Source organism: Dreissena polymorpha, chromosome 10 (assembly GCF_020536995.1).
Source record: "Dreissena polymorpha isolate Duluth1 chromosome 10, UMN_Dpol_1.0, whole genome shotgun sequence".
NCBI classification, from domain to species: Eukaryota; Metazoa; Mollusca; class Bivalvia; order Myida; family Dreissenidae; genus Dreissena; species Dreissena polymorpha.
Window position 1 is genome coordinate 30,309,311 of NC_068364.1, and position 26,417 is coordinate 30,335,727.

Here is a 26,417-nt window from a genome sequence, read left to right on the forward strand (position 1 = left end):
AACAATTGTTTGGTGAATTCAGGCCCGGTTTGGGGTGGGACATATGTCTACGACCGCGGAACACTTGTTTAGAGTGACTTTGATTATAAGTCATGTGCGTCAAAAATAGGTTACCTGGTCAAATCACAGAAAAACCATTATAATACTTTGGAGGCCACACTTATGACTCAGTATTGATAATGCTTGGATGTAATGTCTATCTTGACACTATAAGAAACAAGAAATATCTTTAAAAAAGATATACGGCGTTGATTGTGGTCGATGTTTATGAACGATCAAAAGTTATCTCTATGAGATAAAAAGTAGCGGATGCCTTTTTTCTGCGCAGTTCTTAGCTACATCACAAGCAAATCAATTACGGGGTGTTGCGCCAGATTTTGTGGCTTATTTTGCTTTATGTGATATTTTTACTCAGATGTCTATATTTACAGAATAGAAAAACACAAGAAACATGAAAATAAACGAGTGCATATAGGTCAGCCGGCAAAACTCGAATCTTATTTAATTGCATAATTATAGTATAGTGAATTATTGTGCTCATGCTTAATAAACTGGTCAAAATGGATAAATATTTCTAATTAATTTTATCAAAATTGGTCCTTATCATGCAAATGTTGAAAACATATTAAAAATCGATGATTGGCATACCACAATAATATTGCCGAATATCTTTATTTAGTATCTTTCTGATCAAAACAGACTTCAAGTGCACAACGTTTACGAGCAGCGTTTATATAAAGATTTCTGCAACTGACCGCAAACTGACCTTGATACCTTGCGGATTGGAATGCAATGCATTAAAGTTAGGTAACAATTCTGCTGCTGAAACGACGGCTTGTTTACGCCAACTGTACTCGACCAAGGCAACAGCTGTGCCTAAAATATTGATAAAGCGACTAAACGAACTATTTACTCCATCAGACAAAAATAGCATAGATTCCAATTTTGTCCTTCAATGAAAAGGTCGCAACCCCTTCTGCGAACTCCGGTGATGAACTGTATATAAACTCTGACTTTCGCGGGCTGAAATGCAATGCAAGTAAGTACTAAATATGAGAATATAGCCTTAAGTATAAACGCTTTTGCGCTGGTAATTCTCTGAAAATAAAAGGTGAACGCACAAACTGTATTTATGTCGAAAATTGATTGTAAAACTGTTCTATCTATTGAGCCTTTTCATTAGAGATAAAATTGTTTCATGCAGTAAAACAGTGTTACAAAGACGCGGATATGTTTCCAATGTTCTGGTGTTATACTCAAATCAGCCAATGGAATAAATGAAGTGTATTCATTCGTACCTAGCCGCGGGAAATTTTATTTGCATATTATTGGATACTTACAAAGGTCAAGTCAGGGTGAAAAGCTGGCTTAATACAGCTTACGCCGAAAAACCTTGTCAGCAGCCACAATAACTACTCAATATTGATGATCCTTAGTCATAATATTTATCTTGGCAATATATAGGCTGAATTTGAATCTGGGTCATGTGTGTCTAAAAATAGGTGACAAGGTCAAATCTTGTAAAGACCTTATTACCACTCTAGTGGCCACATTATTGACTTTATTTTAATGAATTTAGGTCAGAATTGTTATCTTGACATTATCTGGAACAAGTTTGAGTATGGGTCAAGTGCATCCAAAAATTATCACAAGTTATAAATCTTAATGGAACTTGTGACCTCTGTAGAGGCAACATTTATTACTAAATCTTAACAGGACTTAGTTAAGATGCTTATCTTTACAATATATACATGGGTAGTTCTTATCTGGCTCAAGTAATAATGTTTAAAAATTAGATCGCCAGATTAAATTTCAGAAATACGTTGCAACCAATCTAGGTGCCACATTTATGACTAAATCTCAGCGAAGCTTCTTAAGAATGTTTGTCTTCACAATATCCATGCCCGATTTTCATCTGGGTCATGTGGGTCTAGAAAATAGGTCACCATGTGGAATCTTTAAAAAGAAAAAACCATTCCAAGGGAAAATTTGTTACTCAAGTTTGATGAATTTTTCTATCCAAATGTTGATCTTGACAATGTTTTAGCAATGTTGGAATCTGTGTCACGGGTCCTTAACCCATTTATGCCTGGCGTTTAGAATAAAATGCCTTGGCAAACAGCATAGACCCAGATAAGACGCCACATTATGCAGTGTCTCATCAGGATCTGCGCTGTTTGCTTAAAGGAATTTCTGTAAGAAATATTCTAAATATAGAAATAAATATACTAGACATCCCTTATTTTGGAAATATATTGATCCAATTTAGAAGTAGTGCTGCAACAATATACTGGTATATCGGCATATATCGCAATACGAAATCCGCATATTGTATTGTGATACGATTTTCATCATAACGGTACGAAAATTCTACAAAAATTTATCCATATTTTGCCCAGAAAAGCCATCCGAAATAATGATATCAAGGTAAACAAAACAAAAACAGTGTTAAATTTAAGATGAAGCTTATGGAAATACGATGAAAAACAAACAATTAATTACATAATAAACATGTAAATTGATGTTTATATTATAAACAAAAGTAATAATGATAATAAAAATTAGGTAGCAGCATTCTGCTTTTTAACATACACAATTCTCTTTCGGGTTATTATTCTTTTTGTCGGCTTTTAAAATAGTTCTCAAAATAGCAGAGGAAATTAACGCCGAGTTTGACTTTATAGACATTTTTGTAAAAAAGGCTAGAATTGCCAATAGTATATAACTAGAACTTAAACATACAATACAAAGGTTATGTTCATGTAATTAATTGGTTTTTGTGATAAGCTGGCGAGTTATAATTCTGGTACAATTTAGCAATATATTGCAATATATTGCAATACGGGTTTTTGAACTGACAATATATTGCAATACAGTTTTTGGCGTATTGTTGCAGCACTATTTAGAAGGATGGAAGAGTCCACTAGGCGTAAATGGGTTAATCATTGACCAGCTTAAATATTAAACAAACTTTTTCCCATCTAGTGGCCACATTTGTATCTCTTGATGACACTTGGTCAGAAATCTTATTTTGATGATAATATTAAGGCATTATGTTTTAATTTGGGTCAAGTGGGGGTCAAAACCAAGATCACCAGGTTGAGTCTTTAACAATTGAAGTGCCATGAGATCAGGTTAGCGCTGAAGGGCCTTCATGGATCTCTTGATTTCAAGATAAGCATACCAATTATCATGTATATTTAGTTAATTAATCAGGTTGGTACATATGTAGATGCATATACAAAAACAAACTGAGTAAAAACTGTTGACAGCATATTCAAAAAGGGGAAAAACACTTGTACTTGTTTAATATTGGGTAAACAAATATTGTGAGACTACTGGCAGTTTACATCCTATTTTCCTGACTGGTTGGACTGTTTATAAACATTGTGAGGTGTTTTCAATGCAATTAAAATAATGTTATTTTTTTGTTTACATGATGTTTTTCTACTTTTCAGAACTGGTTGACAGATCTGGAGATGTTTGCGACAATAGTGGCAGCTTTAATACACGACTTTGAACACACCGGCACCACCAACAATTTTCACATTCAGACCTCGTATGTTCCCCTTACCTAAACATTAACTCTTCCAGTGCTGGAACCTAATTTTGAAGGCCTTTGCAAACAGTTTGGATACAGATGAGACGCCACAAAATGTCATCAGGATCCAAACTGTTTGCTATTCTGATAGTATTCTTTGAAAAAAATGGAAGAAAATGCTAATTTTAGCAATTCAGCAGACGACATTTTAGCAGACGACAAATTTCCCAGCATGCAAAGGGTTAAGAAGCATGCCATGGAAAAACTGGGTTTAAATGCATGTGTTTAAAGTGTCATCCCAGATAAGCCTGTGCAGTCCGCGCAGGCTATGGAAATCAGGGATGATACTTCCCACTTAAACTGGATTTTAATTTAAAGATACTTCTTTTAAATGAAAAATTCCATACAAGCAAAAAGTGACATTTCTAATACCTGTTTGCACAGGCTAATCTGGGGCAACACTTCACATTCATGCATTAAGCCCTGTTTTCCCAGAACTCTACTCATATGCAAAATGTCTTTACATGTCCTCGCCCCATGACAGTGAGTATTTTTGTTCTTAAAATTTTTGGTTCCCATTTTCAAATGTTCAACCATTTGAAATAACGTATTAATTTCAACCAGAGTTTCGATTGGTCAGCATTTTAAAGGGAATGCTTCACAGTTATTTGAAGCGTGGCAAACAGGTGGTTTATGATCAATAACTCAATTCGCATTGAGCAATGTCAAAAAATCTTTAAAAGGGCATTTATCTTTGGATTGTATTTTGGTCTAGTTAGGTTAAGGTCACTGTTGCTAAAAATATATAAATATATATGGGCCATGCTCTGTGAAAAGAGGGGGTTTAATGCATGTTCGTAAAGTGTCATCCCAGATTAGCCTGTGCAGTCTGCACATGCTAATTAGGGACGACACTTTGCGTCTTCTGGAGTTTTGATAAAAAATGACATACTTTAAACAGAAAATATCATTTAAGCGGAAAGTGTTGTCCCTGATTAGCCTGTGCGGACCACACAGGCTAATCTTCGATGACACTTTCGGCACATGCATTAAACCCCCTTTTCACGGAGCACAGCACATATCCATTTAATAGCTTCAGATTTATGCCTACTTTAATCCTTTCAGTGCGGGAACCGAATGTTGAAGGCCTTTGCAAACAGTTTAAATCCAGATGAGACGCCACAGAACGTGGCGTCTCATCAGGATCCAAACTGTTTGCTATTCTGATAGTATTCTTTGAAAAAAAATCAAAGAACATGCTAATTTTAGAAATTCAGCAGACGACATTTTAGCAGAAGACAAATTTCCCAGCATGCAAAGGGTTAAAAAAAAGAAGAGACATATAGCAGTCTCACTGTGCTGTCTGTCTGTTAGTCCATACGTAGAGTTGTCTGTGCACCTACCCCCTACATGTATAAATGTGCGCACATGATAGGTCTGACGTGGCACTGCTGTACAACGACCGTGCCGTGCTGGAGAACCATCACATCAGCTCTGGATTCCGCGTGATGCGAGATGAGGAAAGCAACATCATTAACAACCTCAGCAAAGAAGAGTACAGGTGACTTACAGAGTGTTTAACCAAATTTTGACCCAGTTTGTGACAAATTAATACTTTGATTTCATGCCATTCATCCAAATTTTTAGCTCGCATATAATATATGAACTATATATAGTGGAGCTATCCTACTCACGTCGGTGTGAGCGTGCACATGTTAAAGTTTGCGTACCACGCCAAATATTTCCTATGTCCCTTGACATATTGCTTTAATTCAGAGTGTTTTACCAAATTTTGACCCAGTTTGTAACAAATTAATACTTTGATTTCATGCCATTCATCCAAGATTTTTAGCTCGAATATTATATATGAACTATATATAGTGGAGCAATCCTACTCACCCCGGCGTCGCCTTGAGCGTGCACATGTTAAAGTTTGCGTACCACCCCAAATATTTCCTATGTACCTTGACATATTGCTTTAATATTTTGCATAGAGGTCGCTGTGGTGGAATGGATATGGTGTCCGCCTAGTGACCGGGAGGTCAGGGGTTCGATCCCTACCGTGGGAGCGTTCTTTAGATCTCCCCCAAAGACACCAAGTACTGGTTCTAGGCCCAGGAAACGGACTCGAGAGCATTTATATAAGCCTTAGGCTTTCTATGCAATCGAGCTAAAATAAATAGGTTTAAACTAATATTTTGCATACTTCTTTACCAACATGACCCCAACCTATAAACAAGAGCAGACAACTGTATCAAGCATTTTGTAAGAATTATGGCCCCTTTTTCACTTAGAATATGCATATTATTGCTAAAGTACTATTTTATACTTCTAAAGTATCAAAGCTATTGCTTTCAAACTTCAAATATTTTCTTACTATCATGAGGGTACTGTACCTGGCAAGTTCAATTTGACCTTGACCTTTGTATGACCTTGACTCTCAAGGTCAAAAGAATAAATGTTAGTTAAATTGCTATAACTTCTTTATTTATGATCAGATTTTATAAATACTTTGACAAAACAACACTTACCTGAATACCTCAATGGATTCCACCCAAACAATACCCCACGCCGCAATCCCTGCATGGTTAAAAAAACAACAAATATTAATTTACTTTATTTTTGATGGACCGTCCAAACTACCCACTCAAGCTATTGCTATCAAACTTGAAATAAAATCTTATTAGTTTGTTTTATGTCTTTACAAATGTTTAATACATTGTGGAAAATATACCTGAACTATTACCTTGACCTTATTGAATAATTTGAACAATTTCCCCATGATGGCTTTAAGCTACGTTATACTGTCAAGCACTCGAATAGTCGAGCGCGCTGTCCTCTGAAACCTCTTAGTGTATGTTGTTTTCCTTTAGGGCTTTGGTAACAAACAATTTTCTGAGCACAATTCAAAGGGGCCTAGCGTATTGGTTGGCTAATATTGGGCTTTTTAGTCGGTCAGTCTGTCTTGAATTGTTATAACCGGTCTTTTTACAAAAAAAATTGTGTGTGTGTTTTGGCCTAGTTTTCAAGCCAAGTTTGATAATAAGCCAAACTGCTTATTGTGGCCAATGTTCCCCTTTTTATCAAAAGTTTAAGGAAAGCTCACTGAAAGGCCTAAACATTTCATGAAGTTAAATTGATTTATAAGTAGATAGAACAATTCCAGACTTAATTTTACCCCTTATTTAGCAATAACTAAATAAGTTATAAACAGTAAAAAATATATTATCTGTTTAGCTGTAATTTCGATGTTTACTAATATGAACATTAACCCATTTATGCCTAGCGTCATGAAAAAAGGACATTGCAAACAGCGTAAACCCAGATGAGACGCCGCATAATGCGGCGTCTCATCAGGGTCTACACTGTTTGCTTAAACAAAATTCTGTAAGAAATATTCTAAAAATAGAAATAAAAATACCAGACATCCCTAATTTTGGAAATAAATTGATCCAATTTAGAAGGATGGGAGAGTCCACTAGGCATAAATGGGTTAAGATCACATGCATTAAGCCCTGTTTTTCCATAACCAGAGACTCAATTTCTCCACTTTGTATTTTCAGAGAGTTCCGAAACCTTGTTATTGACATGGTGCTAGCTACTGACATGTCCTACCATTTCCAGCAGATCAAAAACATGAAAAATCTGCTTAGTATGCCAGAAAAGTAAGTCTACCATGATCGAGAAGTGCTCTGAAAACCATTTGCTTACTTCTTGTGTGTTCTATGTTCCGTTATTGTATGCAGTTTTCACAGGCTAATCTGGGACAAGACTTTGCACCTTGACTGGATTTGTGTTAAGCAGAGATAAACTTTGAACAAAATTTTTAAAGAAAAGTGTAAAATGTTGTCCCTGATTAGCCTGTGTGGGCTGCACAGGCTAATTTTGGATGACTATTTACTCATATGCACAAAGCAGGGCTCGAAATTAGCACTTGCACACTCGCAAAATGCGAGTGAAAAATACAGATTGTGAGATAAGTTTTAAGCCACTAGAATTTTTTTGCGAGTGAAGAAATAGTGAAAAAAAAGAGTTATATTGCTAAATGCGCTCGACGTTGCGAATGCTAAACTGCAGGTCAATTAATAGAACTTCCGAATACCCATATGCAGAAGCTCGCACCTTGTATGTAGACTGGTGTACTTATAGTACATATATGCCGATGGTAATGAAACAAAGATAATGAAACATTTGATTAACCACACATGTTCACTATAAAAGACAAAAGACCTGAACAGTCATGTCGAAAGCGAAAAATAACTAGTTTCTTTTTGCCCACAGATTGAAATAACAATACGAAATATAAAGCAAAGTTAACCATTGAGTTGAGAGAAAAAAAACGGAAATTAAATTCTTCCATGAAAACAGTGAAAAAGTGGGAAAAAGAACCTCATATATAACACCAAAACTTGTGGTTGATGTCATATTTTATTTAGTTTTAATAGTACTAAACTAATGTCCAAATTGCTTTTATTTATGTTTCCAGCAAAATTTGCGAGAATGTTTTTGATTTTGCGAGCTGGTATTTAAGCTGCTCGCAATGTTTTGCTAGTAGAAAGAAAAGTTAAATTCGAGCCCTGCAAAGCCCAGTTCTTGCAGAGTGCAGCTCATGCAATCCCATTATACTTTCCGCTTGATTGCATTAAAGCATAAATGTGGCAAATCGACAACTATAATATATTTAAAATGATTCCTAGTTTAAGTAATAATGTTAAAATCGTTGTTAAATGTACCTGTATGTTTTATTTTTATAAATTCACAGTAAAATATCCATTTTTTTAATTAGAGTATATATTATAGTTTTCCCTTTGATATTACAACAGTGCGATGAAATACATAGAGGATATTTGTTGGATTCGGTATATTTCATGAGGGATCATGCGCTGCCACGAGTGAAAATATATATTTTCAATGATCATAAGTGAATAAAAATCAACATTTCACTGAATCCAACAAATTTTCTTTTTATTGTATGCCTTTTTTTAAAAAATGACGTCATTTTACAGTAAAACAGTGAAAAATATCGATTATTTTCACTGTTATTTTTCTCTGTTTGAAACAGTTAAATATCATTTTTATTTCACTGATATTTCTCTATGAACCAACAGAAAGCATAACATAAATATTTGTAGTTAAATTGTTATGAACAACTTTACATAAACTGCTCTACTACACCTGTATGCTATACAAATTATTAGAAAAATTGCAGTTTTGTAAAATTTTCATTCAAGTGTTTGATTTTTAATCGCACTAACGGAACATTATTGTATTTCTTAACCCTTTCCCACTCTAAAGCAAAGTGGAAATGGCTATGTGCAAACAGCATTAATCCAGAACAGCCTGCTATTAACTCTCAGTCTGTTCAGGTTTTATGCTGTTTGCTGCTGATCAGTATCTAAGGGTTGGAAATGAAGCCTTTCAAGCTTGAATCTAGGTAATAAAGGTCCTTAATTAAATTAAACTTTCTAATGGACTGCAATATGTGTCTTAGGGGTAAAGGGTTAATTGTTATAGCATGAAGAGGGTGATTTTTATGTCCCCCAGTCTATTCTTGGAGACATATTGTTTTTGCCTTGTCTGTTTGTTGGTTTGTTTGTTTGCGTCAAACTTTAGCATTGGCCAGGCCCGTACCCAGGCCATGGGCCCAGGGGCCCGGGCCCCCCAGCTGGCTGTCGAACTATGATTTTTTTTTAATAATCGGCCCACTGCAATTTTTTCTCTCGTGCAAGGGCCCACAGTTCACTTTCCCTCAAAACAAATGAGCAGCTATGTTTTATTGTCCCTGATAAACAAGGGGATTAGCGCTCGCCAATCGAGATAAGCCCCTAGGCAATGTTTTCTTATCGCCTTGTACACACATCCCCGATCAGTCCCCCATTGTGATCATGAATGCTTCATCTATCGATGGTTGATGTAACATGTATTTTGATAAGTGCAGCGAATGGAAGCAACTGCTTCAGGAGGTTGTAGACTATAGTCTGATAATTGCTGATGCAGGTTTTTTATGTCCCCCACTATAGTAGTGGGGAACATATTGTTTTTGCCCTTTCTGTTGGTTGGTTGGTCTGTTGGTTGGTTGGTTGGTCTGTTGGTTGGTTTGCGCCAACTTTAACATTTGCAATAACTTTTGCAAAATTTTGAAGATAGCAACTTGATATTTGGCATGCATATGTATCTCATGGAGCTGCACATTTTGAGTGGTGAAAGGTCAAGGTCATCCTTCAAGGTCAAAGGTCAAATATATGGGTCAAAATCGCTCATTTAATGTACACTTTTGCAGTATTTCAATATTCAAGATAGCAACTTGATATTTGTCATGCATGTGTATCTTATGGAGCTGCACATTTTGAGTGGTGAAAGGTCAAGGTCAACCTTCAAGGTCAGAGGTCAAAATTATGTGGACAAAATCGCTCATTTTATGAGTACTTTTGCAATATTGAAGATAGCAACTTGATATTTGGCATGCATGTGTATCTCATGGAGCTGCACATTTTGAGTGGTGAAAGGTCAAGGTCAAGGTCATCCTTCAAGGTCAGAGGTCAAATATATGTGGCCCAAATCGCTTATTTTATTAATACTTTTGCAATATTGAAGATAGCAACTTGATATTTGGCATGCATGTGTATCTCATGAAGCTGCACATTTTGAGTGGTGAAAGGTCAAGGTCATCCATCAAGGTCAAATATATGGGTCAAAATTGTTCATGTAATGTCACTTCTGCAATATTGAAGCTAGCAATTTTATATTTGGCATGCATGTGTATCTCATGGAGCTGCACATTTTCAGTGGTGAAGGGTCAAGGTCAAGGTCATCCTTCAAGGTCAAACGTCATATAGGGGGACATTGTGTTTCACAAACACATCTTTTTTTCCTTCTTTGAGAAGGCCCTTTCCCCTAGACGTATTTTTCCCCTATAAAAGTTTACTTGTTTTTTTTTTAAACCTTTTTTGGGGAATTTTTAGGTCCCAATATATACTTTTTACATTGAGAATAGGGCCCTGAATTTGAACTGGAACAAAAACATTGACAAAGGTATTAAAACGTAGTATTTATCATTTTTGCAAGGAAATCACTGAAAAAGACTACGATGAGATAGTTAACATGTCTGTTGAAAAGAAAAACAGATTCATAAATTTGCCGAGCAACAGATAAGAATTTGGCAGAATTCAGTATTTAAAATAATTCAATGCGGGGAATCACGTGGTCAGATTTGATAAAAAATGGCCGCCGATGCCTCAATTCGATGGAGAAATTGAGTCTTCAAACAGGTACATCAACCTTATTACTTACTTGTTTTTATTCGGATAACGCCTATCATAGGGCCAGCCGGAAGCGGTTTCAGCGAGTATCAACCGTTTTCCGCTGGTTGGTCTGAGTGATGAGAAAACTCATGGAATATTTTGCGATTTCCTGACGGTTCAGGTAGATGTACCTGTTTGAAGACTCAATTTCTCCCTCGAATCAAGGCATCGGCGGCCATTTTTTATCAAATCTGACCACGTGATTCCCCGCATTGATAATTGAGTACCGAGAGTTGAGTAATGTCAACCTATTAATGACTCATTGGTAAAAAAAAGAAAATTGAAACAATAAATCGATCTCATTATATAAGTTAACCTGATCCAGAGTAGAAAAATATTGTATAATTAAATTATCTGTTGCCTTGAATTTGTTTGAAAACAGTAAAATATGTTACATTGATTATTTAAGACTTTCATTATTTCCCCCAAAAATTAGGCGTATCGCGCAATTTTTTTCCTTAAAAAAGGCAAGGTCTTTCCCAAAAAATCAGAGGGAAAAACCTGTGATGTTATTGATTTGTGAAAAAAAATGGTGGAAGCAATACGAGAGTTGATGTGGATAATCGTCAGTTTAAACCTGTAAGTTTCGGAAATCTAAAGCTTTTTATATTGTTGTGAATTCACACCAATGTTTAAAGCTTAAGACTTCCGAAATGTGCTGATTTACTTGTTATATTCCATTAATTCATATCACAAAATACGGTTTTTATAAGCATTAAAATTCACCTTGCAAAGTGCCAAATTAAAAAAAGTATATATATAGGGAGGGGGGAACCTTCCCAAACCCTCCCCAGTTGGGCCCCCCCAGTAAAAAATCCTGGGTACGGCCCTGTTGGCCAAAATTTTTGCAATATTGAAGATAGCAACTTGATATTTGGCATGCATGTTTGTCTCATGGAGCTGCACATTTTGAGTGGTCAAAGGTCACGGTCATCCTTCAAGGTCAAATATATGGGGGGTGACATAATGTTTCACAAACACATCTTGTTTTATTTATGTTTTATTTAGGGGAAAAAACTATAGTTATGCCCATTTAAGCATCTTTTCCTGGAAGAAACCAATACTGTGATAAACAAATTTAAATCTTCAATGTTAGCCAAGTATAAAGATTGATAACTGTAGTTGTAGTTGTTTGTCTTTAACTGCATCATGTTTATGTCATATGTCATACTATAAGTCGTTTTCTGAGATAACTGGGCATAATGCATGTGCGTAAAGTGTTGTCTCAGATTAGCCTGTGCAGTCCACACAGGCTAAACAGGCCCGACACTTTCCGCTTTTATGGTATTTATAGTTTAAAGGAAGTCTCTGCTTACCGAAAATCAAGTTTAGGTGGAAAGTGTCGTCCCTGATTAGCCAGTGTGGACTGCACAGGTTTATCTGGGACGACATTTAACGCACATGCATCAAGCCCAGTTTTCTCAGAACGTGGCTCATGTTCATGCTGGTCTTCCTGTTTGTGTGTGGATCAACCTGGGGTCATATTCCAGAAACATCTTAAGTCATTTCTGAAATATTTTCACTTAAGCTCAAAATTACAATGTTTTTTATTTCTTTACTAAATAAACACATGCATGTTTTTTTTGGTATTCCTAAAATAACATTGACATAATGATGTTATTTTGATGAAAGGTTTGATGCCTAACTATTGCAGTATGAAATGAAACACTTAAGAAAAAATCCCAATTTAAGGATAAAACAAAAATTAACTTAAGATGCTTCTGGAATACCACCTTTGGCTAAGTGGACTCAACTTAACATTATTATACTATAACAGCATAGACAAGTCCAAGGCGCTGTCTTTGGTGCTGCACTGCGCGGACATCAGCCACCCGGCTAAAGACTGGGAGATCCACAAGCGATGGACCGACCTCCTGCTTGAAGAATTCTTCAGACAGGTACAATGGTTGGGAGACAATTTTTGGAGTTATTTAGCCTTGTTGCGGGAAAACTGTGCTTCGTGCATGTACATTAAGTGTCATCCCACATTAGCCTGTGTAGTCTGCACAGGCTCGTTAGGGTGGACACTTTCCTCTTTTATGGAATTGTTTGGTTTAATGTTGATGTATTAGCTGTTGAATACAGCAAACACATGCAGTATAAAGGATGCCATTTTGGTTCTTCCGTGTCATCATTTGATTGTTTACTGTGTTTTCTAGCCAAAGCCTTGTTGTGGAAATCATGATATAGCAGTGCATTCTGAAAAAAGGGTTAGATGCATGGGCCTTAAGTAATCAGGGACGACACTTTTCTTCTAAACTGGATTTTTGCTAAGAAGAGACTCTCTGTCAACGAAAAAATATTATAAAAGTAGAAAGTGTCCTCCGTGATTAGCCTGTGTGGACTGCACAGGCTAATCAGGGAAAACACTTTACGCAAAAGCATTGAACCCCCTTTTCACGGAACATGACACATATAGAATTTGATGAGTATGCATGCATGCATGTCTCAGAGCTTGTTTGGACTTTAACCCTTTCAGTGCGGGAACCGAATTTTAAAGGCCTTTGCAAACAGTTTGGATCCAGATGAGACGCCACAAAACGTGGCGTCTCATCAGGATCCAAACTGTTTGCTATTCTGATAGTATTCTTTGAAAAAAAATCGAAGAAAATGCTAATTTTAGAAATTCAGCAGACGACAAATTTCCCAGCATGCAAAGGGTTAACTTGTTTATTCATCATGCAGTTTTCAAATCACTCATCAAAACTGAACACAGTCATGAGATGAAGGGTTGCATGCAACACCCATCTTCTTACCTCAAAGGGCTAGGTCACACTTAGAGATCAAAGGTCAAATTTGGCTATAAGACAGGGTGTCAGAATGTCACTTTCTTTCTCCATAATGCAGTTATAAGATAACTCGTCACAATTGACCACCATGAAAGGACAGCATGGCGGGTGTAACACAAGTCTCATCTTGAGAATCTTTTAACACTCAAGAAGTGACATTTTTATGCCCCAAGTAGGGTGGCAAATACCAGTTGAACTGTCCATTATTCTGTCTGTCTGTCTGTCTGAAAACTTTAACATTGGCCATAACTTGTGCAAAATTGAAGATAGCAACTTGATATTTGGCATGCATGTGTATCTCATGGAGCTGCACATTTTGAGTGGTGAAAGGTCAAGGTCATCCTTCAAGGTCAATGGTTAAATATATGGCTTCAAAGTGGCGCAGTGGGGGGCATTGTGTTTCTAACAAACACATCTCCTGTTTGTCCAATGATTATGAAACTAAACTTTCTTGGGACATATGTTCTTATCATTTCTTGGGCTTATTTGTAATTGGCTAATCTGGGACAACACTGTCCGCACAAGCATTCAGCACCGTTTTCCCTAGGCTCATATCTGGGACAACACTGTCCGCACAAGCATTCAGCACCGTTTTCCCTAGGCTCATATCTGGGACAACACTGTCCGCACAAGCATTCAGCACCGTTTTCCCTAGGCTCATATCTGGGACAACACTGTCCGCACAAGAATTCAGCACCGTTTTCCCTAGGCTCATATCTGGGACAACACTGTCCGCACAAGCATTCAGCACCGTTTTCCCTAGGCTCATATCTGGGACAACACTGTCCGCACAAGCATTCAGCACCGTTTTCCCTAGGCTCATATCTGGGACAACACTGTCCGCACAAGCATTCAGCACCGTTTTCCCTAGGCTCATATCTGGGACAACACTGTCCGCACAAGCATTCAGCACCGTTTTCCCTAGGCTCATATCTGGGACAACACTGTCCGCACAAGCATTCAGCACCGTTTTCCCTAGGCTCATCTGGGACAACACTGTCCGCACAAGCATTCAGCACCGTTTTCCCTAGGCTCATATCTGGGACAACACTGTCCGCACAAGCATTCAGCACCGTTTTCCCTAGGCTCATATCTGGGACAACACTGTCCGCACAAGCATTCAGCACCGTTTTCCCTAGGCTCATATCTGGGACAACACTGTCCGCACAAGCATTCAGCACCGTTTTCCCTAGGCTCATATCTGGGACAACACTGTCCGCACAAGCATTCAGCACCGTTTTCCCTAGGCTCATATCTGGGACAACACTGTCCGCACAAGCATTCAGCACCGTTTTCCTTAGGCTCATATCTGGGACAACACTGTCCGCACAAGCATTCAGCACCGTTTTCCCTAGGCTCATATCTGGGACAACACTGTCCGCACAAGCATTCAGCACCGTTTTCCCTAGGCTCATATCTGGGACAACACTGTCCGCACAAGCATTCAGCACCGTTTTCCCTAGGCTCATATCTGGGACAACACTGTCCGCACAAGCATTCAGCACCGTTTTCCCTAGGCTCATATCTGGGACAACACTGTCCGCACAAGCATTCAGCACCGTTTTCCCTAGGCTCATATCTGGGACAACACTGTCCGCACAAGCATTCAGCACCGTTTTCCCTAGGCTCATATCTGGGACAACACTGTCCGCACAAGCATTCAGCACCGTTTTCCCTAGGCTCATATCTGGGACAACACTGTCCGCACAAGCATTCAGCACCGTTTTCCCTAGGCTCATATCTGGGACAACACTGTCCGCACAAGCATTCAGCACCGTTTTCCCTAGGCTCATATCTGGGACAACACTGTCCGCACAAGCATTCAGCACCGTTTTCCCTAGGCTCATATCTGGGACAACACTGTCCGCACAAGCATTCAGCACCGTTTTCCCTAGGCTCATATCTGGGACAACACTGTCCGCACAAGCATTCAGCACCGTTTTCCCTAGGCTCATATCTGGGACAACACTGTCCGCACAAGCATTCAGCACCGTTTTCCCTAGGCTCATATCTTTCTTGTTGATTGTTTCAGGGCGATCGCGAGCAAGAACTTGGACTTCCATTTTCTCCTCTCTGTGATAGAAAAAATACTCTGGTGGCAGAATCACAAATAGGTAAAATTGCGGTTCTATTTATAGCCTAAAATATACAGGGCTACTGGTGGAATTACAAATAGGTAAAATTACATTTCTATTTGTAGTGGCAGAATCACAAAAAGGTAAAATTATACCATTCTATTTGTAGTGGCAGAATCACAATAAGGTAAAATTACCATTCTATTTATAGCCTAAAATATACAGGGCTACTGGTGGAATTACAAATACAGTCAAACCTGAATTCAGCGGTCAGTCAAGGGAAATGGCCAAAGTGACCGTTGTCCACAGGTGACCGTTGAATTCGGATCACAATTTTAAGATGGTTTGTCAGTTGGTAGGAGTGCTACCTCGTTACCCCACCCAGTCGTTTGCATACAGTGTTAAACAGATGCTCATTGCCGTTAACTAAACATGATAACAGAATTTACTTACATTGAATAATACATAATAACATCTTATAGATTGATTTAATTTCATATTGTTATTAAACTAAAGCAATAAATTTATCAACGCTAGTATCATTGTTAACTCATGCATCTCGATCATTCAGTTAATAAAACTTGTGACGTGCCGTTTACGTCACGTCCGTACAAGTCTAAAAAGCGGATTCGCTTTCATAAACCGATAGTACTGTGATATTGTACCGTTCTAATTTAAAGAAAAAGACGCAAAAAGTTTGTTAAAATTTATTCGTACGCAAACATCACACAAAAAGCATTTTAATTCAACAACCTCATACAAAATACAACGCTTCAAACTCACATTTGCATTTGATTCATACTTCTCCATAATTTCTCACTTACGCTTAAGCACACTCTATACTTGCGTACGTCCAACACAGAGCTCACTTGCTATTACACGCGAACTTTTTCCAGATGCAAATAGTTTCAAACATTTGACTCGCTCCTCTAATGTGAGGAACTTAAGTTTACCACTTATTGTTATTCCGTGATTTATTATTCCGATTGCTTTTAAAAGTGTTGTGAACGCTAGAAAGCTCTTTTAAAGAATGATCCGAAAATGCTATTTTAAAATCGATACTCAATGTTGTAAGTACAATGTACTAATTAGCGGTCATATAATAAGTGATTATTACTTTAAACGTGTCAAAAACTCTGACATATTTTCTGTGGAAGAAACGCCCACAATTATCCCCGGAAAACAAACCTTCTCAACACCTTATTATTTGTTTACTCGCAGCGGGCCGCTTTTGTTATATCAAAGGCAATTACCGCTATCAAACGCTTTAACCGCAAAATAGACGTACAAATGATGTTCAGTGTTTTTAATTTTTGAGACTCGAGACGACTGACGCGTGACCGTTGATTTCAGTTCTAACATGAATTTCGGAGTTAAATATAGTGGCCGTTGGCCGTTATGGACAGGTGGCCGTTAAATTCAGGTGTAATATAGAGTGTTTTTCGTCGGGGGGATTCCAGACTGACCGTTGTCTGCAGGTGACCGGTAAATTCAGGTGGCCGTTATGTCAGTTTTGACTGTAGGTAAAATTACATTTCTATTTGTAGTGGCAGAATCACAAATAGGTAAAATTACCATTATATTTGTAGTGGCAGAATCACAAAAAGGTAAAATTACCATTCTATTTGTAGTGGTGGAATCACAAATAGGTAAAATTACCATTCTATTTATAGTGGCAGAATCACAAAAAGGTAAAGTTACCATTCTATTTGTAGTGGCAAAATAACAAAAAAGGTAAAGTTACCATTCTATTTGTAGTGGCAAAATCACAAATAGGTTAAATTACCATTCTAATTGTAGTGTTTTTCCCAGGAGGGCAAAGGGGCATGGCGCATTACTTTCAAAAAGGGCATTTTAGCGCGCAGTTTAGGCAAAAAAGGGCAAAAACGTTCCATGTTATTTGCTCCACGAAGCAGTTGTGGAAAAAATAACATATAAACAAGCACATTTAATGGTAATAGATGAATTTAACTTACTATGATTTATATTAATATATTTACCTTGCAATGAACATTTAAGTTCCATGCTGTTTCAATAAACTGTACAGCACGACAAACATAATAAAGCAATATATGCATATGAATCTGATTATACACAGATCAACTAACATATAAATTAAACCATGTTTGTCTTATCCCATTTTCTAACAATAATCTCGACAGATGTTTAAAATAACATTGCGAGTAAATTGATCTCTAACAATATGCAAACACTCGTTTCCGTGACATACATCCACCGAGTAGATTACAAATAAATAAATTATGTTGTTGCTATCTAAAACATTTTTATGCATCGTTGATTATCACAGACATTTCATTTATTCCTTCTTAATGTATAATCTCCATCGTTAGTTCGATCGCTTACGACGTTATTTGCCATTTTTGCCGAGTCACAATTTAATTCTGTATAGTCCGCCATGTTGATAAAATGTCAAATGATGTAAGTGACAGGTGCGCATAGCAACGTTAAATCGTATACGCGATTAGTATTTTGTTAAATTGGTATACGTCTCGGTAATTATTTCAATAATTAGATCTAATTATCTTAAAGACGAAATCGATAAAGAATAAATTTGTTTGTGAATTTAAAAGTAATTATGCGTAAAAAAATATGTTTTGATATAACTGAATAATGCATGCAAAGCACAATTGCCACAAGAATAACATCGAGTTTTTCATCAAATGTCTCCGAAGTAATGATTATATCGTGGAGGAGTACACATTGCCGAGCGAAAAGTGCGCTTGGTATAACATAGCCTCCGGCATTATCGATTGATACTGACACGGGGTTATTCACGCATGACTAATTCACAGCTTTGGGGCAGCCAGTAAGACCTAATCGAGCACTGTTATAGATTAAATCTGCTCAATTAAATATAGTTTATTAGACGTTGACGCCTCTCGAGTAAATCAAGCACAGTCGGAGCGTCACAGACAATCAAGGAAGCTGATTTTGCGGACCAAGTTAGATCGTAAGGCAAATTTCGTGGCGAAATTTGCCTTTGAAAAAAAGGGCGCGTGGCGAAATTTGCCTTTAAAAAGGGCAGCATGGCGATCCGGGAGGGCGGCGTGGCTTTTCGCCACGCTAAAATGGCCTGGGAAAAACACTAAATTGTAGTGGTGGAATCACAAATAGGTAAAATTACCATTACATTTGTAGTGGCAGAATCACAAAAAGGTTAAATTACCATTCTTTTTGTAGTGTTGGAATCACAAATAGGTAAAATTACCATTATATTTGTAGTGGCAGAATCACAAAAAGGTAAAATTACCATTCTATTTGTAGTTGTGGAATCACAAAAAGGTAAAATTACCATTCTATTTGTAGTGGTGGAATCACAAATAGGTAAAATTACCATTCTATTTGTAGTGGTGGAATCACAAATAGGTAAAATTACCATTCTATTTGTAGTGGCAAAATCACAAATAGGTTAAATTACCATTCTAATTGTAGTGGTGGAATCACAAATAGGTAAAATTACCATTATATTTGTAGTGGCAGAATCACAAAAAGGTAAAATTACCATTCTATTTGTAGTGGTGGAATCACAAAAAGGTAAAATTACCATTCTATTTGTAGTGGCGGAATCACAAATAGGTAAAATTACCATTCTATTTGTAGTGGTGGAATCACAAATAGGTAAAATTACCATTCTATTTGTAGTGGCGAAATCACAAATAGATAAAATTACCATTCTAATTGTAGTGGCAGAATCTCAAATAGGTTAAATTACCATTCAATATGTAGTTGTGGAATCACAAAAAGGTATAATTACCATTCTATTTGTAGTGGTGGAATCACAAATAGGTAATTTAAGTTACAGTTCTGCTTGTAGCGGTGGAATCACTAATAGGTAAAATTAAATTTCTATTTGTAGTGGCAGAATCACAAAAAGGTAAAATTACAGTTCTACTGGTAGTGGTGGAATCACTTATAGGTAAAATTACAGTTCTATGTGTAGTTGCAGAAGTACAAATACGTAAAATTATCATTCTGTTTGTAGTGGTGGAATCACCAATAGGTAAAATTACCATTCTATTTGTAGTGTCGGAATCACAAATAGGTAAAATTACAGTTCTACTGGTAGTGGTGGAATCACTAATAGGTAAAATTACAGTTCTATTTGTAGTGCGACTTATATGGAGCTACTTTTAACTATGGCTTCAGTTGCACTCCATGGAGTTTGTGATGACAATTATTTGAAAAGTATTTGTGCAACCATTATAAAAAATAATATAAAACAAGAGACTTGTTCAACCATTATAAAAACTTTTCATTTTTTTTTAAAGACTTGTACGGAAGAAGATTTTGTATACAGTAATGTCTCTAATGTTATTGTGCTTGCATAAATGCTGCTTATGTCACTAAAAACACGCACAACTGTACCCTACCAGTAGTTTCCAGTTTATTTATGTGTATTACTTGTTAACTCTTTCAGTGCGGGAACCGAATTTTGAAGGACTTTGCAAACAGTTTGGATCCAGATGAGACGCCACAGAACGTGGCGTCTCATCAGGATCCAAACTGTTTGCTATTCTGATAGTATTCTGTGAAAAAAATCGAAGAAAATGCTAATTTTAGAAATTCAGCAGATGACATTTTAGCAGATGACAAATTTCCCAGCATGCAAAGGGTTAAAAAAGCCAAATGCTAGTAATATTATAGATGATTACAAGGTTAACTGTTTTTGTTGTGTTACTCAAAAAAGGATTGTTCAAAACTTTTTGTAATGAAATATTATAGGGATATTTTTCATTGTAGAGATTTTAAGACTGCTTTAGGTTTATACACATAAAGTATAATAGTTCTTGAAGTGAAAATTAGCTCTGTCAGTGAGTAAAATCATCTTCAATGCCATTCTTGTGACTAAATTGTTATATTCATAGACACATAAAATAAGGTTTATAAACCATTTCATGTAAATCTGAAAATGTACCTCCATTTAAGATTTTTAACAGTGTTTGTTCATTACAATGTTTGAAAGAATTTTTTCTAAAATTTCATAATGTAAACGGAAGAAGTTTACAATGCATTATGACATTTAATGTTGCAATGTCATTTCAGCCAAATAACTTAATGTGATTGGCCAGTAAAACACAAAAAAGCAAATGAAAAGGCTCATTAAGCTATATTATACATGCTTAAGATGAAACTATTGTTAACTATTAACAATGATTACATTATATGTGTCTTGTTCTGAGAAAACTGGGCTTAATGCTTGTGCGTAAAGTGCCGTCCCAGATTAGCCTGTGCAGTCCACACAGGCTTATCAGGGATGACACTTTCCGCTTTTATGGTATTTTTAGTTTGAAGGAAGTCCCTTCTTACTGAAAATCAAGTTTAAGCGGAAAGTGTCGTCCCTGATTAACATGTGCGAACTGCACAGGCTAATCTGGGACAGCACTTTAGGCACATGCATTAAGCCCAGTTTTGTCAGAACAAGACACATATAGAAATCAAGGCGTGACATGTTGTGATAACAAAATGAGCCTCTTTCTGGGAAAACTTGGTTTCATGTTTGTGTAAAGTGTCGTTCCAGATTAGCCTGTACAGTGCACACAGGCTATAATCAGGGACAACACGTTCCACTTTAATTGTCATTTGTTAGGAGGAAATCTCAGTGAAAATCCAGTTTAATCGTAAAGTGTCATCCCTTATAAGCCTGTGTGGTCTGCACAGGCTATTCTGGGACAACAATTTAAGCACATATTAGTTAAGCACAGTTTACCCAAAGCCAGTTTCATACATTTCACTCTCTCTCACTACAGGCTTCATAGACTTAATTGTGGAGCCCAGCTTCAACATGATTGATGACATGCTGAAAAAGATGGCCGCACCAATGTTTGAAAACAGGGTTAATAATGCGTAAAGTTTCCCAGAATAGCCTGTGCAGTTTATACAGGCTAACCAGGGAAGACGCTTTCTGCCTCAACTAAATTTTTGCATCCTTTAAACAAACACAAAACTTTTGAAGAGGAAGGTTTTGTTCCTGATTAGTCTGTGAAGACTGCACAGGCTAATTAGAGTGTCAGGCTCCAATTTATTTGACTCTCTCTCACTGCAGGCTTCATAGACTTCATAGTGGAGCCCAGTTTCACGGTGATGGGTGACATGCTGGATAAGATCGTCACGCCGCTGCGCAACCCGTCCCAGGTGAGCGTCCACGACGAGACCATCTCCGAAGAAGTGTTCGACAAGGAGAAGACCGTCTCTGGCTCTTCCAGAAGCTCGTCTGCAAAATCTACCAGCTCTGGTGAGATTATGTGTTAACGCTTTCCTGCTCCAAAGCAAATTGAAAATGGCTCTATGCGATCGAAGCATAAACCAAATCAGGCTGTGAGTAACTCGCAGTCTGTGTAGGTTTTATGCTGTTTGCTGCTCATCAGTACCTTAGGGTTGGAAATGAAGCCTTCAAAACTTGATTCAATTAAGAGAGCTCTTTAATTTTTTTATATTTTCTAATGGACAACAAACGGGTCAAAATGCGTATTCTTAGAGGTTAAAAACAAACATTTCAGCTATGGTTGCCTTCCAACCCCTGTTCTTTCAGTACTTCCTGTAAACAGGACAATTTCTTCAAAAAAAGGGACACAACCTCAAATTTGTCTGTCTGCAAATCTGATTCCGCAATTGCTCAAAAAGCAGTGAAACTTGTTTCCATAATCACCTACTCAACTTTCTTAGACTTAAGAATATAAATATTCTAGAACCAATTAAGAAATAATGTTCAAAATAATGTTCAGGGTTTTAATATATACTGTCTGCAATTATACACAAAGTCGCCTTGTTCACCAGAGGTCAATGGCAGTGTCACATGTGGTGAAAATAGAACCAAACTTAATATTGTATTTAAGCTGAAGAAGTGCATGACTTGAATATTGGTGCACTCATTTGGGTATAGGTTGAACATTGGTGCACTCATTGGGGTATAGGTTGAACATTGGTGCACTCATTGGGGTATAGGTTGAACATTGGTGCACTCATTGGGGTATAGGTTGAACATTGGTGCACTCATTGGGGTATAGGTTGAACATTGGTGCACTCATTGGGGTATAGGTTGAACATTGGTGCACTCATTGGGGTATAGGTTGAACATTGGTGCACTCATTGGGGTATAGGTTGAACATTGGTGCACTCATTGGGGTATAGGTTGAACATTGGTGCACTCGTTGGGGTATAGGTTGAACATTGGTGCACTCATTGGGGTATAGGTTGAACATTGGTGCACTCATTGGGGTATAGGTTGAACATTGGTGCACTCATTGGGGTATAGGTTGAACATTGGTGCACTCATTGGGGTATAGGTTGAACATTGGTGCACTCATTGGGGTATAGGTTGAACATTGGTGCACTCATTGGGGTATAGGTTGAACATTGGTGCACTCATTGGGGTATAGGTTGAACATTGGTGCACTCATTGGGGTATAGGTTGAACATTGGTGCACTCGTTGGGGTATAGGTTGAACATTGGTGCACTCATTGGGGTATAGGTTGAACATTGGTGCACTCATTGGGGTATAGGTTGAACATTGGTGCACTCATTGGGGTATAGGTTGAACATTGGTGCACTCGTTGGGGTATAGGTTGAACATTGGTGCACTCATTGGGGTATAGGTTGAACATTGGTGCACTCATTGGGGTATAGGTTGAACATTGGTGCACTCATTGGGGTATAGGTTGAACATTGGTGCACTTATTGGCGTATAGGTTGAACATTGGTGCACTCATTGGGGTATAGGTTGAACATTGGTGCACTCATTGGGGTATAGGTTGAACATTGGTGCACTCATTGGGGTATAGGTTGAACATTGGTGCACTCATTGGGGTATAGGTTGAACATTGGTGCACTCATTGGGGTATAGGTTTTCAATATGTCAGCTTGTCAATCCCTTTGTCTGTTTGTCTGCCCAACTGACTGTCCATCTGCAAACTTACATATTTAACTAAAAGAGCGTATTAACCATGATATCCAAACTTTTTCAAAAAGTTGAACAGGATTTTGCATGACCTAATTTGTGCAGTGCTCATCATTTATGTGACAGATACAAACAGTCAAATTACACAAAATACTGCAATAACTCGAATAGAACATGTAAATGAGATAAAATAATTAAATGTGGTATTCATGTTAAGAACAAGGTGAGGTTAAATTGCACTGTATTCTTTGGCCACAGAACAAATGTCTGGTAAATCTTAAAAAATATGAGCCATGCTCTGTGAAAAAGGGGTTTCATGCATGCATGTAAAGTGTTGTCCCAGATAAGCCTGTGTTAATCCACTTGACAATTAACGCACATGCATTAACCCACTTAACACTTTATGCACATGCATTAACCCACTTAACACTTTACGCACATGCATTAACCCACTTAACACTTTATGCACATGCATTAACCCACTTAACACTTTACGCACATGCATTAACCCACTTAACACTTTATGCACATGCATTAACCCACTTAACACTTTATGCACATGCATTAACCCACTTAACACTTTACGCACATGCATTAACCCACTTAACACTTTATGCACATGCATTAACCCACTTAACACTTTACGCACATGCATTAACCCACTTAACACTTTACGCACATGCATTAACCCACTTAACACTTTATGCACGTGCATTTACCCACTTAACACTTTACGCACATGCATTAACCCACTTAACACTTAACGCACATGCATTAACCCACTTAACACTTTACGCACATGCATTAACCCACTAAACACTTTACGCACATGCATTAACCCACTTAACACTACGCACATGCATTAACCCACTTAACACTTTACGCATATGCATTAACCCACTTAACACTTTACGCAGATGCATTAACCCACTTATTTACAGAGCATGGCCCATAGATTTGATAATGTTTTCACAGGTAGTTGAATTATTTATGGTTTAGAATTAGAAATTCTGTTTAGACCTTGTTTCTGAAAAGTTTTGCATTATGTTTTTTTTTCTGTATCTGCATCTGCATGCTATCACCTTGTTCATGTAACTCCCTCTGAATCATGTTTGGCAAATAGGGATAGTCACTGCAAAACATCAATCTGAAAAGAAATCCCATTTGCATATTATGTCTTTGACAATTTATGTCACAAGCCAAAATGGGTTATTGAGTTTGAATATTGTGGCTTTTGTGTGGGCAGTTAAATAATTGCCTCTGTCATCCGAGATTTAAACAGATTTATATCTTGTTTTCTTGTATGTAAATTCTGTTTTATTTTAGAAAAGATAACTGAGCATCTTAAGGATTTGTAATTCTAAACACAAAGTGCTCAAGAAAAAGTAATAATTCGGGGCAGAAACATTTCAGTTGTTTCATCCAAAATTGTGGTCAACTATTTAAAAAACTGAAACTGTTGGTGGAAATTCATAAAAATTGGTATGTTGAATGTTTAGTCTTTAAAAAAAATAAATCAGAATCCTATAAAATTTAAAAACATTAGGTGTCTTTAAAATATAAACAAAAGTAGGTGGTGCCTGTATAAACTCATTTTTTTGATATTTTTGATATTATCATTATTTTTTCCTGAAGTAACGTATCTTGTTATGTGTTTTTTTTCAGTCATCTGTCATTCTATATTTTCTGTCATAGCAGCACATTAAACATTGCATATTTTCCATAGAACATTGCATATTTCATATAAACAAGTGTAAGCTTACCCAGCCCTGGGATTGAACCGCTCTCCTCCAACTTTGAAGTCCACTGTTCTATCCACTGCACCATTCTGGATTGTGGTTTCAGCGGTATTTAAATTGGGTTATGTGGATTTAATTTGATTGAATGAGCCCTAAATATAGTAATCACATGACTTTAAAGTGGTCACATGACCATAGTCAAAGTCATGTGATTGCTTTAAAAAAAAAATGTATTTTTAATTTATAGGATAAATTAATCTTCCACCCAATAACTGTCACAATCCTCAATAGCTTTAGAAGTAGAGCATTGGGAGGGTTTGAGAGTTGTGGGTTCAAACCCTGCTGGGGAAATGCACATGTGATTTGTATGTAAGGGGAGTTTTACAACCCTTCATGGGGGAAGGGGTTTGGGGTGGGGGGCAAAAGGTGGATAAGGATTAAGTTGAGTAACTTGCGAAAGAATATAAAGGAAATAAAAATAATAATAATAACAGAAGTAATAAAATAATATTTTTATTGTAATTTTTTATAGTAATTTTTTTTTTTTTACAAAACATTCTTTTCTCTATTTATAAAATTTCCAACATGTTATAACAAACAAGTTTTATTTCTATTTTTATTTCATACATACTTATGAAGTATGTATGAAATAAAAATTTCATACATAATAAGGGTTTAAACTTTAATAAACTTTAATAAGGGTTTACAATATAAGGGTTAACATTAGTCAAAATCATATCTCATCTCATCTTTGCATGTGGTTCTGTCCACCGACCAGCTTCCTTTAGGCGTCTCAGTTCAATGTCCCCAGCTGCACTCAGGTCTTTCCCATCTGCTTGGCATCTGCATCCAGGAGCTCTGTAAAACATAGAGCAGGAACTAATGGGTTTGAATAAGAGCCTAATATTTGCGCTAAAAACTCACTAAAACCATACAGATCTTTTCTTTTCAGTAGTTGGCCGTCCCTGGCAAGAATGCCTCACTAGAAACAAAACGCAGTGGAAAGGAATTGCTTTAAAAGGTATGTTGGTAAGCATGTGACTGAAAAGGGGGATA

At 37.1% G+C, this 26,417-nt stretch overlaps 1 protein-coding gene across 4 annotated transcripts in view; it reads left to right on the top strand.

Annotated features, from left to right (window-relative positions):
- The window catches only part of LOC127847823 (dual specificity calcium/calmodulin-dependent 3',5'-cyclic nucleotide phosphodiesterase 1A-like), a 305,382-nt gene that overhangs the window by 254,717 nt on the left and 24,248 nt on the right, over positions 1–26,417 (top strand). For 2 of the 4 annotated variants that reach the window (XM_052380018.1, XM_052380019.1), the window contains 8 exons: positions 3,459–3,559; positions 4,977–5,102; positions 7,105–7,206; positions 12,620–12,740; positions 15,664–15,745; positions 19,752–19,769; positions 21,771–21,959; positions 26,314–26,382. In XM_052380018.1, coding sequence (XP_052235978.1) covers positions 3,459–3,559; positions 4,977–5,102; positions 7,105–7,206; positions 12,620–12,740; positions 15,664–15,745; positions 19,752–19,769; positions 21,771–21,959; positions 26,314–26,382 — 808 coding nt within the window. The remainder of the gene's footprint in view (positions 1–3,458; positions 3,560–4,976; positions 5,103–7,104; positions 7,207–12,619; positions 12,741–15,663; positions 15,746–19,751; positions 19,770–21,770; positions 21,960–26,313; positions 26,383–26,417) is intronic. The other 2 variants (XM_052380016.1, XM_052380020.1) reach the window with 1 other exon arrangement.